Here is a 16,845-nt window from a genome sequence, read left to right as displayed (position 1 = left end):
ACACCATCTGACAGTCTACACCATCTGACACTGTACACCATCTGACGGTCTACACCATCTGACAGTCTACACCATCTGACACTGTACACCATCTGACAGTCTACACCATCTGACAGTCTACACCATCTGACACTGTACACCATCTGACAGTCTACATCATCTGACACTGTACACCATCTGACAGTCTACACCATCTGACACTGTACACCATCTGACGGTCTACACCATCTGACAGTCTACACCATCTGACACTGTACACCATCTGACAGTCTACATCATCTTACACTGTACACCATCTGACAGTCTACACCATCTGACACTGTACACCATCTGACGGTCTACACCATCTGACACAGTACACCATCTGACAGTATACATCATCTTACACTGTACACCATCTGAAGGTCTACACCATCTGACAGTCTACACCATCTGACACTGTACACCATCTAACACTGTACAAGATCTGACAGTCTACACCATCTGACAGTCTACCCCATCTGACACAGTACACCATCTGACAGTCTACACCATCTTACACTGTACACCATCTGACAGTCTACACCATCTGACACTGTACACCATCTGACGGTCTACACCATCTGACAGTCTACACCATCTGACAATGTACACCATCTGACGGTCTACACCATCTGACAGTCTACATCATCTTACACTGTACACCATCTAACACTGTACACCATCTGACACTGTACACCATCTGACGGTCTACACCATCTGACAGTCTACACCATCTGACAATGTACACCATCTGACGGTCTACACCATCTGACAGTCTACACCATCTGACACTGTACACCATCTGACACTGTACACCATCTGACGGTCTACACCATCTGACACAGTACACCATCTGACAGTATACATCATCTTACACTGTACACCATCTGACGGTCTACACCATCTGACAGTCTACACCATCTGACACTGTACACCATCTGACAGTCTACATCATCTTACACTGTACACCATCTGACAGTCTACACCATCTGACACTGTACACCATCTGACAGTATACATCATCTTACACTGTACACCATCTGACGGTCTACACCATCTGACAGTCTACACCATCTGACACTGTACACCATCTGACGGTCTACACCATCTGACAGTCTACACAATCTGACACTGTACACCATCTGACAGTCTACACCATCTGACACTGTACACCATCTGACAGTCTACACCATCTGACACTGTACACCATCTGACAGTCTACATCATCTTACACTGTACACCATCTGACAGTCTACACCATCTGACACTGTACACCATCTGACGGTTTACACCATCTGACAGTCTACACCATCTGACAATGTACACCATCTGACGGTCTACACCATCTGACAGTATACATCATCTTACACTGTACACCATCTGACGGTCTACACCATCTGACAGTCTACACCATCTGACACTGTACACCATCTAACACTGTACAAGATCTGACAGTCTACACCATCTGACACAGTACACCATCTGACAGTCTACCCCATCTGACACAGTACACCATCTGACAGTCTACACCATCTTACACTGTACACCATCTGACAGTCTACACCATCTGACACTGTACACCATCTGACGGTCTACACCATCTGACAGTCTACACCATCTGACAATGTACACCATCTGACGGTCTACACCATCTGACAGTCTACATCATCTTACACTGTACACCATCTAACACTGTACACCATCTGACACTGTACACCATCTGACGGTCTACACCATCTGACAGTCTACACCATCTGACAATGTACACCATCTGACGGTCTACACCATCTGACAGTCTACACCATCTGACACTGTACACCATCTGACAGTCTACATCATCTTACACTGTACACCATCTGACAGTCTACACCATCTGACACTGTACACCATCTGACGGTCTACACCATCTGACACAGTACACCATCTGACAGTATACATCATCTTACACTGTACACCATCTGACGGTCTACACCATCTGACAGTCTACACCATCTGACACTGTACACCATCTGACAGTCTACATCATCTTACACTGTACACCATCTGACAGTCTACACCATCTGACACTGTACACCATCTGACAGTATACATCATCTTACACTGTACACCATCTGACGGTCTACACCATCTGACAGTCTACACCATCTGACACTGTACACCATCTGACAGTCTACACCATCTGACACTGTACACCATCTGACGGTCTACACCATCTGACAGTCTACACCATCTGACACTGTACACCATCTAACACTGTACAAGATCTGTGAGTCTACACCATCTGACACAGTACACCATCTGACAGTGTACACCATCTGACACAGTACACCATCTGACAGTCTACACCATCTGACACTGTACACCATCTGACGGTCTACACCATCTGACAGTCTACACCATCTGACACTGTACACCATCTGACGGTCTACACCATCTGACAGTCTACACCATCTGACACTGTACACCATCTGACAGTCTACACCATCTGACAGTCTACACCATCTGACACTGTACACCATCTGACAGTCTACATCATCTGACACTGTACACCATCTGACAGTCTACACCATCTGACACTGTACACCATCTGACGGTCTACACCATCTGACAGTCTACACCATCTGACAATGTACACCATCTGACGGTCTACACCATCTGACAGTCTACACCATCTGACACTGTACACCATCTGACAGTCTACATCATCTTACACTGTACACCATCTGACAGTCTACACCATCTGACACTGTACACCATCTGACGGTCTACACCATCTGACACAGTACACCATCTGACAGTATACATCATCTTACACTGTACACCATCTGAAGGTCTACACCATCTGACAGTCTACACCATCTGACACTGTACACCATCTAACACTGTACAAGATCTGACAGTCTACACCATCTGACAGTCTACCCCATCTGACACAGTACACCATCTGACAGTCTACACCATCTTACACTGTACACCATCTGACAGTCTACACCATCTGACACTGTACACCATCTGACGGTCTACACCATCTGACAGTCTACACCATCTGACAATGTACACCATCTGACGGTCTACACCATCTGACAGTCTACATCATCTTACACTGTACACCATCTAACACTGTACACCATCTGACACTGTACACCATCTGACGGTCTACACCATCTGACAGTCTACACCATCTGACAATGTACACCATCTGACGGTCTACACCATCTGACAGTCTACACCATCTGACACTGTACACCATCTGACACTGTACACCATCTGACGGTCTACACCATCTGACACAGTACACCATCTGACAGTATACATCATCTTACACTGTACACCATCTGACGGTCTACACCATCTGACAGTCTACACCATCTGACACTGTACACCATCTGACAGTCTACATCATCTTACACTGTACACCATCTGACAGTCTACACCATCTGACACTGTACACCATCTGACAGTATACATCATCTTACACTGTACACCATCTGACGGTCTACACCATCTGACAGTCTACACCATCTGACACTGTACACCATCTGACGGTCTACACCATCTGACAGTCTACACAATCTGACACTGTACACCATCTGACAGTCTACACCATCTGACACTGTACACCATCTGACAGTCTACACCATCTGACACTGTACACCATCTGACAGTCTACATCATCTTACACTGTACACCATCTGACAGTCTACACCATCTGACACTGTACACCATCTGACGGTTTACACCATCTGACAGTCTACACCATCTGACAATGTACACCATCTGACGGTCTACACCATCTGACAGTCTACACCATCTGACACTGTACACCATCTAACACTGTACACCATCTGACAGTCTACACCATCTGACACTGTACACCATCTGACGGTCTACACCATCTGACAGTCTACACCATCTGACACTGTACACCATCTAACACTGTACAAGATCTGACAGTCTACACCATCTAACACTGTACACCATCTGACAGTCTACACCATCTGACACTGTACACCATCTGACGGTCTACACCATCTGACAGTCTACACCATCTGACACTGTACACCATCTAACACTGTACAAGATCTGACAGTCTACACCATCTGACACTGTACACCATCTGACACTGTACACCATCTGACACTGTACACCATCTGACGGTCTACACCATCTGACAGTCTACATCATCTTACACTGTACACCATCTGACAGTCTACACCATCTGACACTGTACACCATCTGACAGTCTACACCATCTGACACTGTACACCATCTGACAGTCTACACCATCTTACACTGTACACCATCTGACAGTCTACACCATCTGACACTGTACACCATCTGACAGTCTACATCATCTTACACTGTACACCATCTGACAGTCTACACCATCTGACACTGTACACCATCTGACAGTCTACACCATCTGACACTGTACACCATCTGACAGTCTACATCATCTTACACTGTACACCATCTGACAGTCTACACCATCTGACACTGTACACCATCTGACGGTCTACACCATCTGACAGTCTACACCATCTGACACTGTACACCATCTAACAGTCTACACCATCTGACACAGTACACCATCTGACAGTCTACACCAGGGATCCTCAAACTACGGCCCTCCAGCTGTTGAGGAACTACACATCCCATGAGGCATTGTAAAACTCCTGACATTCATAGACATGACTAGGCATGATGGGAATTTTAGTTCCTGAACAACTGGAGGGCCATAGTTTGAAGACCCCTGGTCTACACCATCTGACACTGTACACCATCTGACACTGTACACCATCTGACAGTATACACCATCTGACAGTCGAAACCCACTTTTTTCAAATTTCTCAGATAGTTTGTGGTGAAAAAAATATTATTTACCAAGTATCTTGTTCCTCTGCGGCAGTACAATGACAGTAGAGTATTTTAACCACTTCAGGCCCAGAAGGTTTTACCCCCTTAATGACCAGGCCATTTTTTGCGATACGACACTGCATTAATTTAACCGACAATTGCCCAGACTTGCAATGCTGTAATCAAAAAAATGTATGTCCTTTTTTTTCCCACATATAGAGCTTTCTTTTAGTGGTATTTGATCATGTCTTTGGTTTTTATTTTTTGCGCTATAAACAAAAAAAGATAGACAGTTTTGAAAAAAAAAAACAATATTTTCTCTTTCATTCATTGACGGACACAGCTTCTGATCTTCTTAACCATTTGGTTATACTGCCCCCTACAGGAGTAGGACACTGGGCAGAAAAGAAGTCTGGCTATGCCTATGGGCAGTCTCAGGCGGTATACTCCCTCTCTCTGCTATAGGTACCCGGGTTTTCTGTGTAGTCAGGAGTAAGGCTCTAGTTCCTTGCTGGGATCTCTGGTCCTGGAACTCTTTTTCCTTTTTAGATAGATTTTTTTCTCCTATTTTTTTTTTCCTGTGAGATCTAAATTCAACTGCCGGACTGGGCGATAGGCTGGATAATCTAGATCCAGTGGTCACCCCAGTCTGGCCGGCGAGCGTGCGCAGACCTCAGCTCCACGCTAGGTTGGCCGTGACATAGCCCTACCGGATGGGGGCTGGCCTGCAAGTTAAACGCCTCGCGAGGTCGCATACGACCCGGTCTCGGCCCGGGTCACATCGTTCTTCCTGGCCGACAGCCCCCCATTTTGATGGAGAGGAGGTTCTGTCTGGAGTGGTGCCTACCTGGTTCCTGGTATGGTAAGTAACTGTCCCCCCTCTCCCCCTGGAGGGTTTTGGGGGGGGGGGGGGCATTGGCCCCTCCTTGGGATGGTTGGACCCCAGGATTCCCCTCCTTCCTGTTAGGCACCCCCGCTCATGGTGGTCCCTGTAGACAGAGATGTATAGTAACTAAGTAGAACTACTTCACTACTGTACTTAAGTACCGAAAGGCGGTATCTGTACTTTCCTAGAGTAGAATTTTTTTCTCCTACTTCCACTTTTACTTCACTACATTGTTTCGATGATTTCAATACTTCTACTCCGATATTTTTTTTTTGTGCTGCATAGTTACTCGTTACAATTATAAAAATTACCACTGCCAGAACAGTAGATGGCAGGTTTCATGAAGCTCAAAACATGTGTGTTATCAGCACATACGAAAATAAATGCTACTGTATGTATAAATAAAAGCTGCATTTGAAATAATAAAAAACAATATGATGTTCAAACTTTTGACTTCTTTCTTTAATAACTACATAACACAGTACTTGTACTTTTACTTTCAGTACTTGAGTAGCAATTTTTTTTCAGAACTACTGGTACTTTTACTTTCAGTACTTGAGTAGCAAAATTTTTTAAAAAAACTACTTGCAATACTGAAGTACAAAAAATGTTGAATACTTTAGTACTTCTACTCAAGTCACTTTTTGATCGAGCACTTCCACTTCTACTCAAGTCACTTTTTGATTGAGCACTTGTACTTCTATTCAAGTCACTTTTTGATCGAGCACTTGTACTTTTACTCAAGTATGGGTTTTGAGTACTTTATACAACTCTGCCTGTAGACCATCTCACCCCCCACCCCCCTTAACTTGCGCTGGGGCTGTTGGGTGGCCTGGTCTACCTCCTGAGGTGGGGGGGGGGTGCTGTGCTGGCGGTGGGGGTGGGGGTAAGCCGCTGGTGACCAGTCAATTGGCTGTGGGGGGACTGTACCCGGTGGGGGCTCCTACCAGGGGCCCCCTTCCTGCCTGTCCCATTTTCTGAGGGTATCCCTCTTGGGTACCTGGGAGCCTTTTGGTGCTGCCATTTTGCTGTAGCCTGTGTTCTCAATGCACAGCAGCCATGTTTGTGTAGTCCGGCGACTATTTTGCGGTGGTTTGCCATTGAAAGTATTGGCGGCCATAACAGTGGAGTCCTATGGGCGGCGATATCGGCATTGGGAGCCCCTTCTCATCCCCTGGTGCTGACTCCTGGATCCTTTTGCTTCCTGATCTCAGCACATGGAGTGCAGATTATACTGGTGGTTGCAGTTGCCTGTTTCTGCTGGGTGATGAGTCTGGTGGGGTCCTCTCCCTCTCTGCTGAGGATCGATTTGGTGCTCTGTTACTCTGGTGACTGAGTGGTGCTGCCAGAGCAGTGGGGATGTCCCTTAGCAGTGTTTTTACACCTTTTTTTGTGGGGTCACCCTATTGACTCATGGATTCTTTGGAGCACATTTCCCCACCTGATCCCCTCTCAGAGGCTGCAGGGCCCTCTGGGTCCCAACAATCTATCGATGCACTGACGGCGGTCCTAGAGTCCTTTGTGTCACGGGTGGAGGTGGTTTTCGGATGACGGGCAAGTAAAAAGCGCCCCCTGCCTTCCCCAGCCTCATCTGTCTCCTCAGATCCTAAATCTGATTCAGCTGCCGCAGACGTGGGTCACTCTGCTGGGTCTGCGACCACGCGCCCTGAGTTTTCCGATAGTGAGGATGATTCCTCCACTCCAGTAGCCGTGCACGAAAAAGTGCTGGTGGATGCACTGATTGTATATGTGCATGAGACCTTAAAAATGGAGGATGCAGCTGAAGCTGCGATGGAAGCGTTAGTTCCCTTTGGCACTCACAACCCATCAAGAACGGCAAAGGTGTTTCCTATCCCCGCCTATTTTGACACAATTGTCGCTAAATAGTGGGAATGACCCCTTGTGGTCCCTAAGCGATTTGCTATGCGGTACCCCTATGAGGAGTCCCTTCTTAAAAAGTGCCTAAAAGACATTGCGTCCGCCGGACCCGCTGATTGACTCTCACTGTCTCCAATCACAGCAGGAGCGGGTTGTCGGCGGCACGCGCCCCAGCCTCAGAACACGAGCGAAAGTACATGCGTCGGTTCATGCAGGAGGGCCACCCTGCCGCAGTATATCTGTGTGGGGCGGTTCTCAAGTGGTTCATCACTTACTGACCCACAGCAGTACATATACTGCGGCGGGTGGCTCACAAGGCACCGTAACATACCTGTACTTCAGGGCTTTCTTCTGGGTCGGCACGCACACTCGGATACCCGAGCTGTCATTCGCTGCAGCACAAGACGCTCAGCCGGTCCTGGTCAATGATTTTTGGCTGGGACCCACTGATCGACTGAGCGAAAGACAGAAGAGAGCCCTGTGTTGGTAAACAACACAGGGCTCTCTACACACAGCAGCTATGTGCCTTTTTTTCTCTCCCTGCAGTAAAAACAGCAAACAGTACACACAGCATACATTGTTAGGCACACATTTAACCCTTTTATTGTCCCTAAATGTTAACCCCTTCCCGGGCCAGTGTCATTAGTACAGTTAGTCGGTTCCCCCCAGCATCAGTTAGTGTCATATTTCCTGCCACACTATCACAGTCCCACTTTAAGTCTCTGATCACCGCCATTACTAGTTTAAAAATAAATAAATAAAAATTCCAATATATATTCATATATATTTATTTATACCATAGTTTGTATATGCTATAACTTTCACGCAAACCATTAAATATACGTTTATTAGGATTTTTTTTACCAAAGACAGGTATAGAATAAATTTTGGCCTAAATTTTTGAAGAAATTTGATTTTTTAAATTGCCCCAGCAACCTTAAAACCTTAAAACTCCACTGCTACTCATTTGGGAACAGAGGTTGTCTTAGGGCCAGGGGACTTGCACTCTTTTAGAACCTAGGCTTCTAGTTATTTTCTTATTGGTTCAGTGTACTAATAAGTAGTCCTTTGTTTTTACCAGTTCATTATCATACTGGGCAAAGCAAAAATCCAGCCATTGGAGCAAATAGCAGAGTAAATCATACAACTATTATTGTCTCTAGGAACTCCAAGGGTTATTTGCCATCATCCCTTAAAATTTTCAAAAATTGTTAATCCTCTTAGGGGGGTGGGATTGTGTAGGCAATGATAAAGAAGGATTTTTATATATAAAACGCTGATTTTATTCAATAAAAAAGGTTATAAAAACAAGATTATTATTGAAATCTTCAAATCTATTGAACATGTCATCTTAGTGACGAATCACATACATCTATATCAAACAATGTTCAGAAAAACCACACAGTGGTTGGAAAAGGTGAAGAAGGTGGTAATTCCAGATGTTATTCACTGTCATCCATGATGCAGGGTTGCTGTGGATGCCAAAGTAACACCGGGATTCCAACGCATTTCAGCGATTCAATCAATGCCTTTTTCAAGGAAAGTGAATCACCACTTAATGAACAATTATGCAGGGTTGTCTCACCAACACCAGAGAGCACCTAATCCCGCTCCGCTGTAGTATGTACAAGGACCCTGAGCTGGCATATTCATAGAGGTCCCTGCTTGCCCGCAGGAAATACTTTGTTATCCTAGATTTCTGCCCGTTTGTGAGGGACTGCAGTGGTCCTGCCAAACCGGGATGTTCAAGAAGTTCCCTGTTTCAGTCTAGAAGGGTTTATGTTACCCTTGGTTGAGGCCTCCTCAGGGAAAAATGAATTAATCCTGGCTGGATGTTGACCCCTTTCTTTGTAGTCCCAGTATTGAATACTATTGGGGAGACCTTCTGTCCCGTTCAGATGTTGGAGACACTCATTCCTACCCTCTGTGGAGAGGGGAATGGCCAATAGCAGAGTAATCTTTAATTTATTTCTTACTCATATTTTCCTCGCTCTACTAGGAATTGATTCTTGTGTTCCCAAATAAACTGATTTCCCCTCACTTCCTGTCTGGGTCACTACCTAGGAAGTGAGACCAAATTTCCTAAGTAAAAACAAATTGTTTCTAACCCTTTACTCTGCCCAAAATCATGATTAGGGTATTACCGATGCTACTCCCATTTAGCCTTAACCACTATACTAAACTATACAAATTACCAGTGACACCAGTTTGGAGAAAATTGGCCCGGTGGGCCATTTTATTAACAAATTAACCAAAACACATTAATTATTAACATAACCATAAATACTCCAGTATCCCATGAAATAAGTTGTTGGTCTTGGGAGGCACAAAATTCCAATTGACTATGTATCAGCGTAAATCGTTAAACGGTCCCCAGCCGCGCAACACCAGCTCGGGGACAACCCACTTGACCACTGATACCTCCTTGTTACCACTTCCCGTTAATCCACTATTAACCGGGATACACTAGAGGGCTCCATACCTTAGATGGGTCACCCTATGAACTTTGTTACCAACAACTGTTTACCGCCTCCAAAGACCCCCAACCGCCAACACAAACCAAAACAAAACAGGCATACCAAACCCAAAACCCACTCAATCCCAACAAACCCCAAAATACATACAGCAACCCCGAACCAGTGAAAACCATACACTCGTAAAACGCAACCAATCCAGGGCGGGAGGGTGGGGATCCTTTCTTCTTGGCTCCACGAGGAATTGTGCTGAAACCGTAAGTAACCCCCCACTTCACTCCCTAACAACCCCACCTACCTTACACTGACCAATCCCTGACCTTGACCTCCACTTGAACCAGCTGCCTTAACCCTTACCTGACCGTGGCCCAGTAAACCCTTTCATGAGGCCCTACGCTTATTTTATTTATTTTTTTCGCTTCGGGCCTGTCTAACAAGTGTTTTGGATTGAGTTCATCTTTAACTGTTGATTGTTGCTATGAGAAAGCAGAAGACAAAGTGCAATAGATATACTGGTGACAAAAAAATGTCATTGGTCTCAGAACAAAAAAGATTGGACCAAAAACAAAATAATTAATGTCAGATAACTGATGTCTTCAGAGCCAAGAAAGCACTAATCATTGGGGAGTTAAAGAGTAAATCCACTTTTAGGCCCCTTTCACGCAGCTCTGTTCCATCAACTAAGCCGTTCTGCTCAGCGGGAGATCGATCCACTGATCCCCGCTGAGCAGATGGATGACAGCTCCGTCTCTGCTCTGTGTGCAGAGACGGAGGTGTCAGATCCCCGCTGTCCTCTATGGGGGAATCGGATGAGAAGGGACTGCCTGTCCGTTCTCATCCGATCCAATCCGCTAGATGGATGGAAAATAGGTAATGTGCAATAAAGTAACAGGTGATAATTATTTGAACAGGTAGATGCTGATAATAAATATATCAAGTGACTCAAATATCTGGGAATACCTTCCATTACCATTTGAGATACTGATGTCCACTGATGTTTATGAGTCCACAATGCACCCTTGAGAGATGATCTGTGAGAAGGACCACAGCTAAGGCTACCAGGGTCCAGGACCCCAACCCCATATTTATTACAAGCTGGCCACCCCTGTAGGGGTACTTAGCTCTGGTAAGTGCGGGTTATATTGAGAGGGGAGCACTAGATTCCTCCCCCGCACACCCACTCCGGATCACCCCAGGAAAGCACCTTATAATATATATACATATATATACATTTTTTTGGACTTTGCACTAATACTTTAGTTTTTTGGACTTTGCACTACTATTTATAGAGTATTTTAAATATAAATTTTATCGATATATTAATTTCACTACCTATTTACTTTTTGACATTTTTTACTGAACCACACATTTTTGGTTTCTGTGAACCCTGCACTCATTATTCATTTTTCTTTTTGTATTGTTGCACCACAAGATAGTGGATCTTGTTGGGTTCCACACTTGCCACCTCAACGCTTGAATTTGTAGCACATGCACCTTATTTGTTCGCAATAATTCATATTATATATTTTTCTCCATTGTATTATAATCAGATTATTTATTAATTAATTTTACCACATTTTGGCAAATAGAGGTTTGCACAATCACTCAGCACTTTATTTATTTGAGTCACTTATTATTATTATTATCAGCATCTACCTGTTCAAATAATTATCACCTGTCACTTTATTGCACATTATATACTTGCTTTTTACATATATGCTGTATGGGACATCACTTACCTAATGTTATTTTTGATCAATATTAAAGTGGAGTTCCACCCATTTTAGTAACTTTAGATCTATGTAATCCCCTTTAAAACTACTTTTACCAATGGAAACTTTTTTTTTTTGCTAGGAAATACCTTATTTTCTTCTTTATTCATCCTCTCCTCACTTCCGGGTCCGGCCGCCGATCGGCAATTATGTCATTCGGCGATTCGCAAGGGCTGCTGGGATGTATCTCATGGGATGAAATCTCGCATTATTACACAGGTGTCCTGAGCTGTACTGTATTTATTTGATTGAGGCTGTGCTCTGCCCCGCCTCCTCTCAGTGAGCTCAGTGAGGATATAATGCTTTCAGCCCTCGCTCACTGAGAGGAGGCGGGGCGGAGCACGGCCTCAATCCAATACATACGAGTACAGCTCACTGAGAGGAGGTGGGGCGGAGGCGGGGCGAAGCACGGCCTCAATCCAATACATACGAGTACAGCTCAGGACTCCTGTGTAATAATGCGATATTTCATCCCATGAGATACATCCCAGCAGCCCTTGCGAATCACCGAATGACATAATTGCCGATCGGCGGCCGGACCCAGAAGTGAGGAGAGGATGAATAAAGAAGAAAATTAGGTATTTCCTAGCAAAAAAAAAAAAAAATTTCCATTGGTAAAAGTAGTTTTAGAGGGGATTACATACATCTATGTAATCCAAGTTATTAAAAATGGGTGGAACTCCACTTTAAGTAACAGTATTTGAATGTTTATACCACACCTCTGTTGATACAATATAGGCAGCGCCAATCACTTCACATACCCCCCAATCTATTGAACATATAGCCCCCTTAGGGCTATATCTTGAAGTGGGCTGCAGCCTGATTCCTTCTCTTCTCTCCTTAGCGCGGATTCTCTTACCTTTTTTCATACTAGGATGGAAAATAGGGTTTCCATCCGTCCAGATTTGACGGACAGGATCGGATCGCATGTCAGCGGACATGTCTCTGCTGACATCCGCTGCCCCATAGGGATGCATGGGGCATCCGTTCAGATCTGCCTGAAAAACTGACAGGCGGATCTGAACGGCCCGCATGTGTGAAAGGGGCCTTATTTAGCACACTTGCCCAATGCTCCTCTCCAGGGTCCCTGGCAAGTCACATACTTGCCTCTACTTAAAAATCCTCAGTGTTCCATCCTGCTTCTCCTGTGAATACACATTGCAACCTACATTGATCACAAAGGAATCTTGTACTCTTCTGGGAGGAGCAGAGGTGATAGGAAAGGCACTGGGAGCACTATGGATAAGTGCACTAAAAGTTTACATACCCTTTTAGCTACTCCTTCCAAACATAATGTAGTCAATCAGTCCTTATTTTTATCACCATGTTCAAGTCTTTGCACCATGCACACTAATATACTCCTCTTCTTTTTTAGAGTGCTCAGCAACACCGAGACCACTACCGAGACAAAACTGGAACTGTGCCACAAGTGCCCCACTTCATCCTACCTGTGAAGAATGAGGACAATTATCCCCTACCCCAACAATATTAAGATTGTTAAATGAGAAAAGTATGTATTGAAATCATCAATACTACTCAATATTGTTTTAAATGAAATTAGATAAGGGGCTACACTTTAGCAGGTATTGTACCAACATGTGATGAAGAAGTAGGAGGTAAGTTTTCAGATAAGTTCAAATAATAGAGCCTACATCATGATGACACTGCATTATTAACCACTTTAATACTGGGCACTTTCACCCCTTTCCTGCCCAGGCCAATTTTTAGGTTTCAGTGCTGTCGCACTTTGAATGACAATTTCGCGGTCATGCAACACTGTACCTATATGACATTTTTAGCATTTTTTTTGAGACAGATAGAGCTTTCTTTTGGTGGTATTTAATCACCACTTTTTTTTTTTTTTTTTTGCTAAACAAAAAAAGACTGAAAATTTTGAAAAAAGTTTTTCTTAGTTTCTGTTATAACATTTTTTCAAATAAGTATTTTTTCTCCTTCACTGATGAGGCTGCACTGATGGGCGCTGATGAGGCTGTACTGATGGGCACTGATGAGACGGCACTGATAAAAAGCCACTGTTAGGCAGCACTAATGGGCACTGGTAGGCTGCACTGATGGGCACAGTTGGGGCTGGTAGGCTGCACTGATGATCAGGAAACTGTTGATCAGTGTCCTGATTATCTGTGTAAATGTCCCCTGTCACACTTGCTGGTTACCTGCTCTCCTCTCCTCATGCTGTGACAACGCATGAGGAAAGGAACGATCATAACTTGCAAGTTTGTTTACATGTGAACAGCTGTGATTGGACACAGCTGATCACCTGGTAAAGGGCCTCTGCGATTGGTACATTGCCCTAATCTGTGATCAGCTGTGTCCGAAGAACATAGTGACCACAGTATACCCCTGGTGCGTGCCCCAGGGAGCACACGGGGGGTGTTGTTCTGGGAGGGCATCATCATGGATGCCCTCCCAGAACTGGACGACTACTCTGTACCCATCTTTCTGCTATAGCATGGTCAAGAAGTGGTTAATAACAAGCATATTTGCAGTAGCATTTTTTTGAAAAACTATACCCCCACAAATACCTATGACTTAACAGCACTGGTAAATGCAGAATAGCTGCGTTTTTTAGCATTTTTAGGCTTTTATCAGAGTTAGAGTATTTTTATAGCTGAAAACTAAAACCCACTAGTTCAGGGTTTTTTCCAGCCAGAGAAAGCCCCTGCCATAAAACGCTGATAACAGCCTATGTGAGCATGGACACATAGAGTAACATGCTGGGGAGTTTCCTGGCTGCAGGAAAAAACCCCTGAAGCTAAAAACAGCAGCTGTAAAAACGCCCAGTGTGCTTGAGGCCTAAAACCCACTAGTTCTGGGGTTTTTTTCCAGCCAGAGAAAGCCCCTGCCAAAAAACTCTGATAACAGCCAATGTGTGCATGGACACATAGGATAACATGCTAGGGAGTTTACTGGCTGCATAATAAAATTGGCTGAAGCCAAAAACAGCAGATGTAAAAATGTCCAGTGTGCATGAGGCCTTAGAAGGGGTCTCACAACCCCAAATGGAGTGTGGCATACAGGAGTGAATTGGTACCAAAGAAAATTTCACAAAGGTAGGCCATACAATGCTATTAGAGGAGAAGCAATTTAACCTAAGGCTACGCAGGGTTTTTTTTTACAGTAAGGGCTATAAGATTGTGTAACTCTCTAAGACAAATGGTAGCAACTGTGGGGAGTATGGCTACTTTTAAAAGACTCTTGGAAGTACATCTCAAAGATCAAAACATTCAGGGGTATGTGAAATGATTACATCCACACACCTACACAGGTTGAACTGGATGGACTATTGTCTTTATTCAACCTCATCTACTATGTAATGGCTTCCTTTTGAGCAATTGCCTCTATGATTAGAATTACTATCCAGCTGTGATAGCCTGGACAAGCATCCCAGGAGGAAGTTGTCAACTTAGGCACAGATGGAAATTGAATCCAGTAACCTATGGTTTACGAGACCAATGCCTTATCATTTGGCCACTGTGCCCAATCCCATCCTGACACTCATGTGTATCCCCTATGTGTAGTATAGATTTAGGGAAATGTGTGTGAACATAACTTGTCCGTAATCAGCCCAGGCACTGCCAGTTTATTACCTTGATTTTGACCAGTGATTTCAAATTTTGTTCTTTCATTTTTGCACCTCCAAGTTACAGCTCAAATCTGATTACTTTGCTACCCGATCTTCTATGTCTTTTATTTCCAGTCTGATTTTAAAATTTTGGCTTTGTCTCCTGTTTAAGGGGTTGCCTCCATGTTTAGTTAATCTTGTGCTAAGTCACGAGGTTCAGTAAATCCAGTGAAAACACATCTCACTCATCCTAAAAAGATCCACCACACTAGGTCAAATTAAGCATAGATAGGGATTGAACCAGTGGTGACTGGTGCTCAAAATTCTTTTTGGCGGCGGCGGGGGGAGGGGGGACACAAACAGAAAAATGTAATAGGCATTGCTTTGCAGCAAAAAATGCTGTAAAAAATTGCGTGACTTTGAGGTCACAAAAGTGTGAAAGTAGCCTTCAGTAATCAAGGTATAGTGTGCCCCCTTCAATGCAGAGTAACCAGCATGCCCCCTTTCAATGCAGAGTGACCAGTGTGCCCCCTTTCAATGCAGAGTGACCAGCGTGCCCCCCCCTTTCAATGCAGAGTGACCAGCGGGCCCCCCTTTCAATGCAGAGTGACCAGCGTGTCGTTCCCCCGTTCAATGCAGAGCGACCAGCGTGCCCCCTTTCAATGCAGAGTGACCAGCGTGCCCCCCCTTTCAATGCAGAGTGACCAGCGTGCCCCCCCTTTCAATGCAGAGTGACCAGCGTGCCCCCCTTTCAATGCAGAGTGACCAGCGTGTCGTTCCCCCGTTCAATGCAGAGCGACCAGCGTGCCCCCTTTCAATGCAGAGCGACCAGCGTGCCCCCTTTCAATGCAGAGTGACCAGCGTGCCCCTTTCAATGCAGAGTGACCAGCGTGCCCCCTTTCAATGCAGAGTGACCAGCGTGCCCCCTTTCAATGCAGAGAGACCAGTGTGCCATGTCCGTTTCAAAGCAGAGAGAACAGTGCACTTACCTGCAGCGGCGGCTTCTCCTCAGTACCCCGTGTCTCCTCGAGTCATCCCTCCTCCTCCTCGGCCAATGGCACGAGTTCGCCTTTCGGCCAATTAGAAAGTGGGTCTCAGACCCGTTTCCTGATTGGCCAGGAGGAGGATCCGAGTGACAATAGCGAATTTTCATTCGCTATTGTCACAAATTGGTGGGCTAGGGCGCAGTGCTCTGCGCCCCTGGTCCACTCTTTTCTGAAGCCTATTAGAGCCTCTGGCTCTAATCAGGTGATTCAGAAAAAAAAACCCCATTGAACTCCATGCGTCCGGCGCCCTGCATGTAGATTAGAGGGCCGGACGCATTGTTTAGGGGGGGGGGGCGGCGCCCCTGCTCCCCGGCCCCCACTGGATTGA

At 45.0% G+C, this 16,845-nt stretch overlaps 1 protein-coding gene across 1 annotated transcript in view; it reads left to right on the top strand.

Annotated features, from left to right (window-relative positions):
* Positions 1-13,380, top strand: part of CIMIP2C (ciliary microtubule inner protein 2C) — a gene marked incomplete at its 3' end in the record, with an annotated part of 70,960 nt that extends 57,580 nt beyond the window's left edge. Inside the window, exon 3 of the mRNA XM_082250784.1 lies at positions 13,264-13,380. Within this exon, the coding sequence (XP_082106910.1) occupies positions 13,264-13,380 (117 nt within the window). The remainder of the gene's footprint in view (positions 1-13,263) is intronic.
* Between the last annotated feature and the right edge of the window lie 3,465 nt (positions 13,381-16,845).

This window comes from Pelophylax lessonae, assembly GCF_965119305.1.
Source record: "Pelophylax lessonae genome assembly, chromosome: 3".
NCBI lineage: Eukaryota > Metazoa > Chordata > Amphibia > Anura > Ranidae > Pelophylax > Pelophylax lessonae.
This window is presented reverse-complemented; position numbering and strand designations above follow the sequence as displayed.